The 16,153-nt window shown below is 40.3% G+C and overlaps 1 protein-coding gene across 1 annotated transcript; it reads right to left on the reverse strand.

The window, feature by feature from the left end:
- Positions 1-9,064: 9,064 nt before the first annotated feature.
- On the reverse strand, positions 9,065-15,035 carry LOC134189213 (ankyrin repeat domain-containing protein 54-like). The gene is made up of 6 exons (XM_062657454.1): positions 14,872-15,035; positions 13,288-13,414; positions 13,132-13,230; positions 12,852-12,971; positions 9,211-9,351; positions 9,065-9,136 (listed from the first exon to the last, which is right to left on the reverse strand). Exons 2-6 carry the CDS (start codon positions 13,384-13,386, stop codon positions 9,065-9,067), a joined length of 531 nt encoding a protein of 176 aa, XP_062513438.1. The 5' UTR covers positions 13,387-13,414; positions 14,872-15,035.
- Positions 15,036-16,153: the final 1,118 nt, after the last annotated feature.

The raw sequence follows: 16,153 nt of genomic DNA on the forward strand, positions 1-16,153 counted from the left end.
TTGGTATTTGAACAATATGGCAGATGGGGTAATGAGGCTCAACAATTTTTAAAAGACTCTTTCTGTCATGTCTTATAATGAAGACGGTCGTCAGAATGGATCTAATTTTACAAAATATCGGAGACAACGTTTATCAGTTCAGTTATAACAATGTAACACTAGAGTGATTTCCAAGAAGACATACTGCTTACTAGTACATACAAGAAACGTCAAGAAAAGGTACAATATACACAATTATAATGTGTTTACTGTACAGCCTTATATAAAGCTTGTGTTTGTAGAGTTTTAGTTTGGTAAAGATTGTGTGCTTTGGGACAGTGGAGTTGCTTAGTTGAGTTGATTTAGATTTCAATGTTGAAAATATTTGTATTGGACAGACAGACAGACAGACAGACAGACAGACACACAGACATGTATGCTTCAAGACCGTAATGATCTTGTTGTTTTAGGTTGCTCATGATGTAAACGTTTGATATAAATAGAAAATATATTTATTGAGACAGACACAGAGACAGACAGACCACAGACGGACAGACAGACAGACAGACAGACAAACAGACAGCAAGACATACAGACAGAGAGACAGACCGACAGACAGACAGACAGACAGACAGATAGACAGAAAAGCAGACAGATAGACAGACAGACAGAGAGTAACTCGTGTATTCTTGAGTCTTACTCGTTTCAGTTGTTTAGGCGTTTAGGTGTTAGCAGTAGTTTTAGCGTAGGATCTGCGGGCTTGCTTGTTTGTTTTACAGTTTAGTGTGAGTATACTAGTTTCAATGTATGAAATATATGTATTAAGACAGACAAAGAGGCAGACAGACAGACAGACATACAGACAGACAGACAGACGGACAGACAAACAGACAAACAGACAAACAGACAGAAAGACCGACTAACCAACGGACAAACAGACAGACAGACAGACAGACAGACAGAGACAGACAGACAGACAGACAGACTAACAAGCAGGCAGACAGGCAGACAGAAAGACATATTCCGAATGTGACAGACATAGTGCCAACTGGCGTGTGAGATGGTAAGTTACTTCCCGAGAACGCGTTAAACATGTCACAACAGCGCCTGAGTTGTCCTCTTTCATAGTTTAAAGTGTCAGGAACTTTGAAGACTGTTCTATATCATATTCGAAAAACCCATGAAAATCTGGACCTACCTGTTGAGTTTGTAGTGGATGCTTCGACAATGTCAGTTTTGCCTAAAATGGTTCACTAAGTTAGGCCAGCACTTGTCCAATGTCGGAAGACCTCAAACAGAGTAAAGGACGACATCAACACTGGCCTCGTTGTTTTCAACGCCATCTTCTGAGAATTTTCACCTTCTACCGGAAATGAGTCTTCATCAGATGGTGAGGCAATACTACGGATTCTAAACATTCAGCATGAGAGTTTATCAGCTCTATTTCTATTGATAAAATTGTCAAAGCCTATCCTCTTAAAACTGTTCAAACAGTACGCCGGGCTGTAGTGCATTCGTTTCAAAGTTGTTGTGCAATAGCTTTGATAAAGCTTCACAAAAACAATCAAGACGAAGCAGCGTGGAAACTGCTGTATCCGATTCCCCATATGTTATTATCTGTCAGGCCAAGAGGCAATTGAAATTGATCAAGGATCAATATCAGAAATTCCTAGATTACAAGTGAAATGATCTTCTATTGCAAAGCCAGGTCACTAAGTCATACTTGGAGAATCATGATATTAAAGAAGATGCAGCCAAGAGAGCAGCCTGAGGCTTATCAGGTGTGATGAAATCTCCAGAACATGGGATGGCGCCTGCCTCAAAACAAACCTTAGACAAATTGGAGGCAAAACATCCTGCTCGAGGTAAAAAGTGGAAACACTTCTACCTAGCGCTGATAAGCCAATCAACCTCTCTAGAGCGCATTTTTCAACACCATTCAAAAATTAAAAGGGATTAAGTCCTGGTTCATCAGACTGGCGCAATGAGAATCTGAAAGAGCTGTTGTCTAACCAGTCTATTGGTTTGTACAAGGTTTGCTGCTCCATAGCTACAGCATCCCTTCCACCTCTCGTTGCTCTGTTAATGTCATTAGCAATCCGCTAGCTCTAAGAAAACCAAATGGAGGTGCTGGACCAGTTGCAATCGAGGAAGCCCGTAGACACCTCAGTGCAAGAGTGATCTGTGTCATGAAAAAGAATGAGTTTCAAGAGTTTGTCTGTCCAATACGATATGGTGCTACCACAGAGGGCGAGGCAGAACTTTTGATACAACATATTCAACTATTGTTGTCTTTGCACGATGACTGAGTTGTTGTCAAGTCTGACCTTAAAATGCCTTCAATTCGGTAGAGTGAGGGCATATGCTTAACTGAGTTTGTGGCTCATCCCAGATATATGCAACGATGCAACTCAAATGTACAGTGGAGTAAGTCCTCCAGTTCATTCGCATGCTAAAGAGACTGTCATCATCAATTCACAAGGTGTTCATCAAGGAGATCCCTTATGTTCGGCACTCTTATCTATGGCCATTCATTCACACTTGTCTTTCCTCCAAGCCAGCACCAGAAAGTTATTGTCCTGACCTATCTATATGATGTCTTTCTTCTGGGCACAATCAAGAAAGTTTTAACAGCTCTCTCTGACCTCTCCTCTTCACTCGCCGTTATCGAATTAAAAGTTGTTGAAACGAGTGTAAAATCTACTGCACCTCTCAGTTGGTTTTTCAAGCAATTCCAGCCTCAAACACAATTCCTGTTGTACAAGCTAGAAGGCACTATCATACCGAAAACACTACTTGGAGAAGGGTCTCTTGTTAAGAAGTCTTGCTACCGGTTTGCAGATTCTGGATGTTCTCTTTTTGTGAGCAACTTCCTGGCCTTGAAGACCGTCAGGATGCAATGTTGTTGTTGAGACACTGTCACGTTTCAAGGCTGAATAACTTGGCCCATACAGTTCCACTCCGGTTGCTCCAACAGGCTTGTGAAGTTCATGATATCTTGACAAGATCAAGTTTCCAAAATATTATTGGAAGTGTAGCAATTTCAAATTTGAAATGGCATCAAGCTACTTTACCAGTCCGTTGTGGATGGTTTGGTCTATCACCTTTAGCCAGAATTTTGCTCTTAGCATTTGTTTCTGGACACACTCTCTCCATGCTTTCCCAGAGCGTTTTCATAATCTTGAAGAATCTGTAAACAACCTGCTTTTAGATCCTGATTCTATAGGATCTCTGGGCGATGATGTTCATGAAACGATGCCCAAGAGGATTTCACTGTCAGACCTGATCAACAATAATATAAATTTGCCGAAAAGACTTACTCAACAGCAGCTCAAAGCTGATGTTGACTATACCTCCTAAACGACAACTCAAACACAATCAGAGATAGAAATTGTTTGCATTCATTGTCAGATAAAGAAGCTAGAGCTTGGGTGTCAGCAATCCCTTTCTCGTCACGTGTTGAAATTTCACTACATGATTTTCGTTTGCTATGATGAGGTTAGGATGTGACATTCTTGCATCAAACAATCGTTGTGTTTGTGGCAAAGAACTGGACATCCAAGGATACCATCTAACCATTTGTAAGACTGGTAGTGGTCCAGTGCACACTCATAACTCAATTGTGTCAGCATGGTCTAACTGCCTCTCTCAACTCAACTTGCCGCACAAACTAGAACCACAATACAGGTACGTAACAACATTGGCAAGAGGTCGGACATCCTCGTTTATGACCCAGATTCAGGTGCAGGCATCGAATTAGATGTGTCTTTGGCTAATCAATGGTGTTTGGACCCAGTGAAGGCAGCCTCCAGAGAAGAAGGAGTAGCAGCAATGAAACAAGAAGAGAAGAAAGAGGCAAAATATAATTCTGAGCTCTGCCAGAAGAGTCCTGCCCATTGGTCATTCCTCTTGTTTTCGAACACTTTGGCCTTTGGGGCAAACAAGCAGTTAAATATTTGAACAAGCTCGCAATGAGTGCAAGGGATGAAGAAAGAAGATGAAATGAGACTGACTTCAAGACCAAGTGGCAATCAATTACTTCATTGACTCTACAGCTTTGCAATAAAATGTCGTCTGAGACGAACTTGTTAGCATAGCGAGACTAGAACGTCGAAATGTAATTTGCGCAGTACAATTTTGTATGCTTCAAGACCGTAATGGTCTTGTTGGGTTAAGTTGCTCATGATGTAAATGTTTGATTTACATAAAAAATATTTGTCTTGAGAAAGAAAGACAGACAGCGAGACAGACAGACAGACAGACAAATAATTTATTCCCATACAGATTCTACTTGTACATATGCTAGCATTTTTAAAAATACAAACTAGTCTTTGCAAACAACAAAGTCATGAAATAAAGGACTTGACTTTGAATGCCAAAATCAAATAATCTATCCAAATCACCATGATTAGGTGACAGTTTGGAAAGTTTTCTAAGGATAACTTTGGCATGGCATCTTTGATTGAGGAATTGTAAAAAATCTTTTTCTCCAATACGACATGAACATGGAAGCATTAAGAAATTGGCTTCTGGATTTACTGACTGTTGTGACAAATGCTGCAAAAACGCTCTGCCTTTGTGCCCAACTTCCAAAATGTTCTATCACAAGAGAAACACATCTTGATACATATCCTCCTGGAACAAGCTTTTCTAAATATTTTTTCATTTTCTTTCTTCTGTACGTTGTTGCGGCAGCATGACCATTTTAATTGCTAGCCCTCCTAATAACGTCCTGACTCCACGGATGAGCCAGGGGCACATCATATCCAAGTTCTGTCAAGTATGACAGCCAGACAGAGAGACAGACGGACAGAGAGACAGCTAGACAGATTGAGAGACAGACATACAGACAGAGAGACGAACAAAGAGACAGAGAGACAGACTGAGAGACAGGCATGCAGGCAGGCAGACTATTTTATTAGGATACCGCATGTCTACACTAGAATACATGATTTTTTAATAATTAAAAACAGTGCTTCAAAACACGTTCAACTATTCAATGTGTGAAGCACTGAATGTATATATCTCTGTTAACTATATTACCTTCCATTAGTCTGTTTGTTGACAAATTAGACACTTTTCTCAAGACAATGAACTTACTATTGCATTTTTTGGAGAGTCACAGAAAAACGTCGTCGCCAATATGACATAAACTCTTCATCTACTCATCTTCCTTCAATGAGCCCTGCCTTTCTTCCCAGTTCATGCAGTAAGTTTTACGCTTGTGATCCTCCTGTGACACAATGCTCAAAAACTAGTGGAGCAATTTTGGGCTAGATCCATTTGGCAAGATCTCCTTTAAATATTGGGTAACATTTTTCTAATTTCCGTTATGTCGCTGCATGTCTGCAGGCCTTTGCAGCTCCGTTCACTATGTCTTTCCTCCAAGGGTGAGCCAAAGAAACATCACATTCATAGGTGACACCCGAATCAATGTTGTAGAATGTAATGTCTGGTCTTCCATCAATTTGTACGTATCTGATTCTTGGTTCTGTTTGATGAGAAATACCCAGCTCCGCTAGTCAAGCAAGACCACTCAGCAACAATAGCATCGTGAGACCAGAAAGACCGCCTCCATATTTACAGGTAATCAAATGAAAACCTTCTTGATCTAACTACTGTCCACAGTCACAATGCTCAAGCAAAATCGACTAAATGGCAAGCTGATCCCCAATCTCAAACAAGACGCTAAACGAAATTCGTTAGATTTATCAATAGTTACAAGAATTATATCATTTGAAAGCACAGTTAATATGCTTATCAACAATGTAAAATTGTAATTTTTACTTTTATAATGTGGCTGGAATTGCAAATAATAGATAAGCGATTACTGCCTTGCAGGCACGCGTTAGGTAATTAGATACTATTAGATAATTAGATGGGCGTGAAATGTAGGCTGAAATTACCGGGAAATGTCTTATAAAGGGTTAAGTGCGTTCTTGTATGTTGAGGAAATAACATCAAACCATGCTCCTGCACCTTTTCTCTGTAATGAGCTAAGCCTGGCAGCATCCCGATTTGACTTTATGTTTTTATGAAATCTACTGAATGTTTCTGAGACATATCCAAAGTTATGCAATCTTGAAGTTTCTAGTATAATCAATCAATTTCTCCAAAGAATGAAATTGTGGCTTCTCTTCTTCCGAGTTTGACTTCAGGGGTAGTTGGGCAACCAATCTCATGTAAAATCAACCCTGTTTTACTAGCTGATATATATATATATATATATATATATATATATATATATATATATATATACATATATATATATATATATTCATTAAGCTTGTTAGCAAGACAGGAAAATCTCTTTGGCAGTTCATGTAGAGAGCGTGCCCATACACTGTTTCCAGATATTTTCTCCAGGGCGTGCGCATCTCCAGAGAAACTGCATGCAGTCTTTGGAAACAGTAGATGTCGTTGTAGTACATTAGTACGTTTTAGCACAATGTCACACTGGTGATCTGACTTAGCAAGTCTCTCACATTCATGTTTGCCTTTGCAAAACCACGTTATTAGGTGAATTCCGGAACGCCTCTTTCGAATTCAGATTCTTTCAAAACTCATTGGATCCGATACCAAAGTTCATAAACTTGGGTTGAATCTCTCTGACTTGTAGCTGAGGTGTCGATTACAGATTGCCTCAAAATGCCAGACCAAAGTAGACGATTCTGAACGTGATCACAATTAAAGTACTGCAATTTCTAGTAAAATTTTTTGAACTTTCTTGCCGCATAAAAGTGACTTTTCTTTAGAGTAAAATATTAGAACTGCAATGCAAACTAGCATATAAAAGAAGGGTCAGCAAAAGAGGGGGTTCCAAGGAAACCACGGAAGCCCCTCTGAATCCGCCACTGCTGTGCAATCACCATAATATCACTCTGCTTATGCAATGGATTCGGTGCAATTATGTAGTGACCTCATTGTAGAACCGAAGTAAAACCACCACGAATTAAAAGTGAGTACGGCGCAAACTCAGAACGAATTCACTATGAATCCACTGTGAAAATTAGGTAAAAATGCGACGAAAAGATGCAATGAATACGAAGTGATAGATAGCCTCACCAAAGTCACTTTGAATTCACAATGAACTCGCAGTGAGACTTCATCATGGGCAAGCAGCTAAATACACTGCATGACAAATACTTTCAGTTGAAGTGACACCAAATCCACCGAGTTTCACTTTCAGAGTTGCTTGATACGATGCGTAATCCAGCTGGTTCAAGTTAAGCAGAATGTTATGAAAACAATACAGTCCAGCCCTTTGTCAGACAATCATGAATTACTGCTGGTGGTAATAAATTTTCAGGTAAAACAGTTCTAGAAAGAAAGTTCCGTTTGCGAACATGGCAATGTTTCAATAAATGAAGACTACACTGAGGGTCATCAAGTTCGTTAATCTTTGAAGTTAAAACGCTGCCTTGTGATGCTGCCTCTACGCATTTCAATTTAACATAATCAGGAGAGCCAATAGGTGCCCACAAACATTAATTAATACCATCATTGTTCATGTAAATATCTGTAATGAAATCTTCAGAAGCCATTGGAAAGTACAACTTGCATTTGTCCTCTCGTATAGTCAGGCCAAATTTGGCATCCCCACAACGTACACATCATCTAATTATGCTAATATATATGGTCGTATTAGGGTGATAGCATTGAGCCTTGATCAAAATTGGATGAAAGGCAGCGAACCAACCTGATGAACACCTTCCTCAGAAAGCAATTTCACAACCTTCTTGTCCTTAAAGAGACATTTCGAAGATTTGCGTTAATGCAACGTTCCAGAGACGTGCGCTAACGTACATTTGCGGTAAAAAGCAATGGTTACATGCGCTGATGGAAGTGACAAGAACTGCAATGCAAAGTTACGGTTGAGTCCAGTTCTTACGACAGGGCCCCCTTCGGTGTGGTAAAAACAGCTGTTCATACTTGGTCTGTCGCACATGAACACTACTAAAAGGTTAGAGAGGCGAGCGGTATTGGCGTCCGGATCTGTTTCGCCGTCTGGATCTGTTTCGACGTCCACAATGCTTCACCGACTGCTGTCGATGTCACGTGATGTTACACGTACGTGATGGTGAGAAAACCCTCTTCAGCGTCACGCTAGAAAAGCGTTGCCCGCTTGATAAGTATGAGTAAGTTGTGCATACGTGTTTCAGCTACTGAACCAACCAGCACGCTTTTCAAACTGTGATCTACGGTAGATATTCGAGAAGTTGGAGTCCCGATCGAAAAAGTTACAAACGCGTCCTATAGAATTTATCATTTAATCAGTTAAAAAGTGTACGTAAGCATATCCCGTTCTGCAAATGCGTCAAATGTCTCAATTTGATTGTTGGTAACCAACAATCAGTGTATGCTGGGCGCAATTTACTAGCGCATGTGGCCAAAATGTTCCTTTAAGGCTGGTTCACAATATGCGACGAAGAGCTGTCCGTCACAATCTGTCACATCATCAAAGGCACCGCTCAAGACGAACGATGGACAGATTTGTTTCACGAAGCATTGACGGACGAATAGAATCGATTCTATTTTCTCCGGCTCTGTGGGAAGTTGACGTACCACAACAGAAAATGATTAGGTACTGTAGCCAATCAGCAAAGCACAAAACGAGGACGAGGTAATCAGGCAGCATGAAAATGGTAATTATCAGAACGGAATGTACACGTATTGTGAACACGACGAAGAGCTGTCCGTCACGGTCCGTCACGTCTCCGTCGCATATCGTGAACCAGCCTTTAGTATAAATCAATGTATTTGAACTCCAATATACTTGCTTGGTGTATCCCAAAAGTTCGGGAAACTTCAGTTTGGTCTCTGACAAAATGCTATCTTTAGACAGAGTTAAATGCATTTTTGACATCAGCTTAGAGAGTATGGACAATAAAGGATTGGTTTCCATAAAGATCAACGAAATGTGATGGAATAAAAGTTCAGCTCCACCAAGTGTTGCAATACCATGTTGTAAAGCAATGCATGAGTCGAGAAGCTATCAAAAGTGCGCGGTACAGCTGCCTCAGGGACATGACCTTCAGCAATCAAAGAGCAAACTAAGTACAAAAGGTCACAACACAAGTCATTTCTAAGAGTGATTGAAGATGCTCATATCTCCACCATGAAGGACCTCCTCCACTTCTCCTAAGAGCCTTTCTGCCTGCATCAATAAATTCTTCATACAGAATACCCGTGTCGTGTATGGTTCTTGACTTTACTTTGAAGAAAACTGACATGATTTTCTGTGAGAACGTTTTTTTCAAGTTTACTGACAGTGCCATTTGTACTTGGAGCTAGACCTTGACTAGTCAGTAACCTTAAAGTTCGTGATAATTTGACACATTGAACAACACTCGATTTCTTGACGTTGGAGACCTTGAATAAACTTTAGATTTATGATAACCACCACGCACATAGATCAGTTCATGCCAGGCAAGAAGGCAGGCAGGCAGGCGGGCGGGCGGGCGGGCGGGCGGGCGGGCGGGCGGGCGGGCGGGCGCAGGCAGCTTATTTTATTAGGATACAACATCTCTACACACTACAATACATAATTTTTCAATATTAAAAAATGTGCTTCATAAGCAAGTTCCAACTATTTCAATGTGTAAAGCACTGAATGTATCTATCTCTGCTACTACATTATCCTCAGTTAGTCTGTTTGTTGACAACTTAGACACTTTTCTCAAGACAACTTTACTATTGCAGTTTTGGAGAGTCACAGAAAAACGTTGTCGGCAATAAGATATAAAGTCTGCATCTACTCGTCTTCCTTCAATGAGCACTGCCTTTCTTCCCAGTTCATGCAGTAAGTTTTACGTTTATGATCCCCATGTGCCAAAATGCTCAAAAAGTAACGAAACAAATTCAGGGCTAGATCCATCTGGCAAGATCTCCTTTGAATATTTGTAAAAAAATTTCTAATTTCTGTTTTGTCGTTGCATGTCTACAGGTCTTTGCAGCTCCGTTCACTATGTCTTTCCTCCAAGGGTGAGCCAAAGAACATCACATTCATAGGTGACATCAGAATCAATGTCGTAGAATGTAACGTCTGGTCTTCCATCAGTTTGTAGGAAGGCAGGCAGGCAGCTAGACAGGCAAACAGGCAAGCATGCAGGCAGAAAGGAAGACAGACAGACAGATACTATATGTTGTTATATAGTACTTGTACATATATATATATATATATATATATATATATATATATATATAAGACTCACTGTGTATTCCGTGGTGTAGTGGTTAGCATACCTAGCGGCCGATGCGAGAGAAATGGGTTCGACTCCCCCCAAACGATTTACTACCAACTCCTTTGCATTTAACTGACTTTAACTAACTTTCTTCCTCATTCCTTTCTTCCTCGTTTAATTCCTCATTTCGTACGCTTTCTCCGACTTAACATGTTGCATTTATTTGTTGCAAACTATGCGCTGGGCAGAAGCAGTTTCTTCGTTTTGCAATAGGTTTGAAAATACAACTATCAGGATTTCTGTGAACTGTGCAGTGCATCCTCTGTAATTTAAAAGCAGTGCTGCTCGTGCTCTGGTATTGGCACTAGCAGACGCACACTTGCAACCCTGTCTGTTGTTCTCAGAAATCCCAAAAATGTTTAGGATGAGACATGCAAGGAGTTGAGAAATTTGTCTACGGATGCTGCAACAATACAACAAAGGAACAGCGACTAGTTCTCTGCTGCGAGCACGGTAGGCGCCTATCTTTAAAAATGTGCTCAGCGGCTACAAATTGTCCATGAGGCTAAACTTAAACTGAATGCAACTGACAAAAGTCCAGTCCACTTCATATGCTCTCGAAAAATATTGGACTTTCTTATGGTAACACATGACTGCTTGTGTAATAAATAGAGAAGCACATTACAGTGCTAAACCCTCAACCAGTGTATATAACACATATCTCGTCACATTATAATGCTTTGCATACTAAAGTTTTAGACCAACCCACTCGTCTCAGCTAAAGTTTCCAATGCATTCTTTAAGTAAATAAAGTGCAAAGCGTCTCCAGACTTGCATATTTACAGATCAGTCGCTTCGCTTGACAAATTAACAGACGCGCTGTATGAACAATGCACGTTCCCTTTGCAAATTCCTGTAGAGCGCCAAATTTCTGTTGAAGACGACACTAAAAAGACTAAGACGACCTTTATGTAAAGTAAAGGACTAAACACCATGTAAAGGATGGATGCTCGATGGCCGAATTCTCGTTAGCAGCTAACAAACAAAGAGATGTGAAGCCTAATGGTGACATCGCATTCGTCTATCCGGCGGTAATGAAACCACTTCTTGTCTATTGGTCGAAGCAGCTTCATTTGCGACTGCACTAATCGAGTATAAATACGATCATACGGTTGCACATCGGACGACTACTACACCCTTAGACTGGATATCCGGGGCTTCGGGTAATTGTATCCAGCGGCAGAGCAGAGCGCCCCTGTGAGTATCAAGTTCACCCACCATATATTGTCGGGAAGTGTTAGGAGCAAAGTCTACCATACTGGCTTCACTCAGCTAATGATAAAAATGCCCATTGTTTGTAGCAATAGATTGGGTTAATTCTCAGGCACGCTGTAAGCTGTATGCACCTAGTACAGTTTATGCAAAAGTGAATAAACAAGATACAAAAAGTGTGTGTGTGTGTGTGTGTGTGTGTGTGTGTGTGTGTGTGTGTGTGTGTGTGTGTGTGTGTGTGTGCATGTGTGTGTATTTTAGTAGGAATTAACAGTTACAAAAATCAGCAAAAGCGAACGAACAGGTGTGGATGGTTCCAGACGGTACCAAATTAAGGGTGCCATGACTAACTCGATCACTATTTCAGAAAATTTTAACACAGTGTGAGTTAGTCATGGCACCCTCAGTTTCGTACAGCATTGAGCCATTCACACTTTTTTGTTCGTTCCCTTTTTGCTGATTTGTGTAGCAATTCGTACTAGAATACATCTATAATGTCTATAATGTTTGTATCTTTATATTGACAACCCATGTAACCACGAGAATTAAGACAGACCGACCGACGAAAAAAACAAAAATATACATAACAATGCAAAAAATTTTGAAGAAAGAACCAGACAAACAAAAGATTGAACAGGAAACAAAGCTACTAAGACAAAAATTCATAAAAGACAAACAAACAGACTAACAACCAGAAAAATAGGCAACAAACATGCAAATAGTTTAAACCAAACAAACCACAGTATTTTTTACAAATGGTTGTATTTGCTACTTGTTGTCAATACATGCTGTATCCGCCTGTAATAACGCCCATACCAAAATAACGCCCATGCCCGTATATACGCCCGTGTGCGACAGGTCAGAACTTTCAGCCCAAAAAACGCCCATGCCCAACTATACACCCATGCCCAAGTCTCCAGGATACGCATGCGCAGACAAAACAAAATGGAGTCTGCAAAACATTCGTCTCCGTCTGTGTGCGTTTGATAAGCTGGTGTCAGTGTTAAGTAAAAGTGCTTACTGCTAGACTCATTTCTTCGTTGCAATTACCGACCCTGATGTTCTTGACGGGCTTCAGGCCAACCATGCATGTGTGTATAGTGTTTAGTTTTTGCATGTATGTTGATGCTATATGAATACCAGTACCTTTGATCTTGCAAATGAATAGCTGCAAGCATTTGTGGTATTTCTGTCTTCAAGTATTTAGATGACTGGCCAAACGACAGCATTTTGTGACCATGTATACGCCTAGGACCAAAATAACGCCCATGCCCTAGCATACGCCCAGAGAAAAGTGTTTCTTTTGTATAAGCCCAGGGCGTTATTACGGGCGAATACGGTATATAATCAATATTGATCTACGTATTACTAATACAAAGCATCTCATCCATCACATCTACATAATGACATGTATACAGCAACAATCAATTCAACACTTACTCCAGTCTTCTGATTAACATCGGCATTAGCAGACAATAACATATCAATTATTGAATCGTAACCACGAGATGCTGCAGCCATTAATGCAGTAACACCCTGCAATAACAATATATAATTGTGCGATTTTGTCTTTATATTAATATCTGTCCTATAAAATATCTCTTATCACATTATTGAGACATCATTCTATTCACCATCTAAACTAAAAAGTACCTATTCATGCATACTAATTGACAGTCAATTAATTGATACTTACACTATGAGTATTGTTGTACACATCTGATCCCTTCTCTAACAAACTCTTAACAATAAGCTCGGAGCCCTTATCACAAGCTATCACCAAAACAGGCCATCCCTGCAACAACGTTAGTTGTTATCAACAAATAATTTAAAATATTTATTCATCATATACGTCATCAGCACAGGCATCCGGTGATGCTCCTGAATCCAGAAGTTGTTTTACTGTATAAGCATCAATGTTTCTCACAGCTGCAATCAGTGCTCTATCCATGTCTCAGTCTGCTGCGGTCTTGATCATTCTAACATCACAAAGATCAACACATCAATCGCAACAAATCTTTATGTATATTTACCTCTCACAGGAAACTAGGAATAAGTCAGTACCACACTCAACTTAGATAACTAATTTAAACATCAACAAACACCTACACTTTTTTGTATAATCAACTAGAGTAAATAGCGCAGTCTTTCTAGATGGCAAATTTTAGTGACCAGTAATAGATCCGACGTTGGCATCATCGTTGGAACTGAAGTATACTGTTACAGCTAGGGATCTAAGAAATGTTCGAGAATTGCGAACGTACTGAAACACGTACAATACATATTACTTAGTAAAGGTGACAATAGCCACAAATCTATAGGCTCTTACAAAATAATGCGAGGTGATAGCTGTGGTATAATACTAATTAGATTAGCTACGTATACGTTGTGAGACACTACATCTTAAGTTAGTCTGTGTTAGTCCGTGTAGTTTGCGTTCAGCGTTCCGTGAGTAATAGATCTTCCATGTCTGAATTAGTACTTGCTTGTCATATAAGGGTGCATACACTACAAGTGGCAACAAGGATATGGCAACGGGTAGACACGGAAAAAACAATTATCGACCAAGAGTCGACAGTGTTGAAGACTACAACGAGAGGTTTCCACAAGTGCAAGGAGGTTTTTTACATGTTTCAGAGCTACGACTTTACAATTTGTTAAAGAACCTATTCCCTCCGCAAAAGCCGCAATGCCTGAGTCTGGACAAATTGCTCGAAGCACTACAAAAATATTAATTATCAACCACGAAAAGTCGTGATTGCACAGCGTTATCGTTTTTACAAGAGACAACAGAAGGAAGGAGAGTCAATTGCCATGTACCTGTCAGAATTGCACAGGTTAGCAAATGATTGTCAGTTTGGTGATTTATTACGTACAGCTTTTCATGATCAGCTTGTCTGCGGTCTGTTTTCGGAGGCAGCAAAAGGTACTAATGGAGGCTGGCCTAATTAACCCTCACAGAGGTTGCAGAGATGGCTCAAGCCTTCAACACAGCGGCTTGGGAGACGCATTTTATGTGGTGGACCTGCTGTTCATCCGCCAAGGAGGTCCATTATGCAGCAATCAAAGGCTGTGTTCACACTAAGGATAGAAAACCTGGGTTTGTGCTAGTTAATCATAACACCCTGCTGTGTTCACACCTGTTGAGCTAACTCAGGTTGCCTCTACTTAGTCTTAATTAATTAATAACTGCTGTGTAAACTCTGCTCGCGCTATGCTACTAAATTCCTGCCAGAATTGAAATGTCTTCTGACTGAGTTCCTAGCTCTTCATGTTCTACTCCCTTCTCCGGGTTTCCTTCTTTCGAATTTAGCACTTCAAGGGCTATGCGTTACCCTGCCTTCCCTCCAACTCCATCATCATCAGCCATTACGCAAACAACTATTTCAGGGCCAGTAGGTATCCCAGGCTTACAAATGCAACAAAATACACTTACATGCCTGTTGGGACTCCTTTCATTTGGAGACCATCAAGATTGCCTGTACCTAGCTTGTCATCAATGCAACCTACAACACTATAGCACCAGATAGCTATTCTCACAGTTACTATACACTGCAACAGCAGTACCACTACCACCACCACCACCAGCAACAGCAGCAGCAGCACAAGCAACAACACGATACCCCTACACAAATATTAGAAGGACTCCACCCAGAACCTAGAGAAAATAGTGAGACTTCTGCAAATAGAAGAAAAGATACAAAAAGAAAATCTCCATCACTCAGTAAAAGTCAAGGACTTCTTTGCTTGACATATATGGTCAAGCAGTGAGATCTTCAACCAACTGAAGAGACAAGGGTTGAAGAAGCCCGTCTGGAACAAGATTCAACATGAAATGGCAAAGCTGGGTTTCACCAGAACTGAAGAGCAGTACAAGCAAAATCTCTAGAAAAAATACAAAGGAATAAAGACAAAGCTGATTCGTTCAGGAGCAGAGAATGATAATTATTTTCTATACTATGAAATCATTGACAGTGTAATGGGTACAAATCCCACTATTTCTCCGCATTTTACGATTGAAAGTGGTACTCATGGTCAAGATGATGAGGATAACTTCTTAGACAACAATGTTTGTACAACCTCACCTGTTCAAGAAAGTAGACCCAGCAATGACATACAGTTACTTGATGATAGTTGTAATGAGAGTACTAGTGTAAGTGTTGTGACAGAAAAAAGACCAGCCAATAGAACATCTAAGTAGGAAAACAGGAAGAGAAAATGTCATGGAGCTGCTGCGGTATTTGAGGACATAGAACACACAATTGAAACAAGTTTGTCTTCTTTGAAAGACAGATTTGCAGCAATGATGGAACAGCAGATATATATAGAGAGGAAAAGCTACTGCAATGAGGGCTTGAAGCACACCACGAGCAAAGCACAAAACAGCAAGAATTCTTTCTTGAGGCTCTAAGAGTTTTGAAAAACCAATAACTTTCTTGTTTATTATTCATTAGTTTATACTATTGCAATTAACATATGCACGCATTTGAGCAAGAGTACTACTTTGTGTTTCCTATTAATAATAGGTTTGGGGTTGCTTAATTAAACATTACTAAAACTTTAGTACTATAGTAAACTGCATGCAAGACCTATAAGTGTCGTTATGCCCCTCCATAATGGGCAAGTGGGGTCTTTACCCCCATCTGGGCGCCCACCAACCCGGCAGGTGAGCCCAGCAGGGTACATGTTTCCGTGCAGTCCATATGGCGATCAATGAC

This window comes from Corticium candelabrum, chromosome 13 (assembly GCF_963422355.1).
Source record: "Corticium candelabrum chromosome 13, ooCorCand1.1, whole genome shotgun sequence".
Taxonomy (NCBI): domain Eukaryota; kingdom Metazoa; phylum Porifera; class Homoscleromorpha; order Homosclerophorida; family Plakinidae; genus Corticium; species Corticium candelabrum.

Bases quoted from the DNA above. Each gene is read 5' to 3' on its own strand.
- LOC134189213 (XM_062657454.1), bottom strand. From the start codon at position 13,386: ATGGATAGAGCACTGATTGCAGCTGTGAGAAACATTGATGCTTATACA. The intron at 13,231-13,287 runs GTATATGATGAA...ACGTTGTTGCAG, and splicing joins CGGATGCCTGTGCTGATGAC to GGATGGCCTGTTTTGGTGAT. The intron at 9,137-9,210 runs GTCAGTTTTCTT...TTATTGATGCAG, and splicing joins ACGTTCTCACAGAAAATCAT to GCAGAAAGGCTCTTAGGAGA.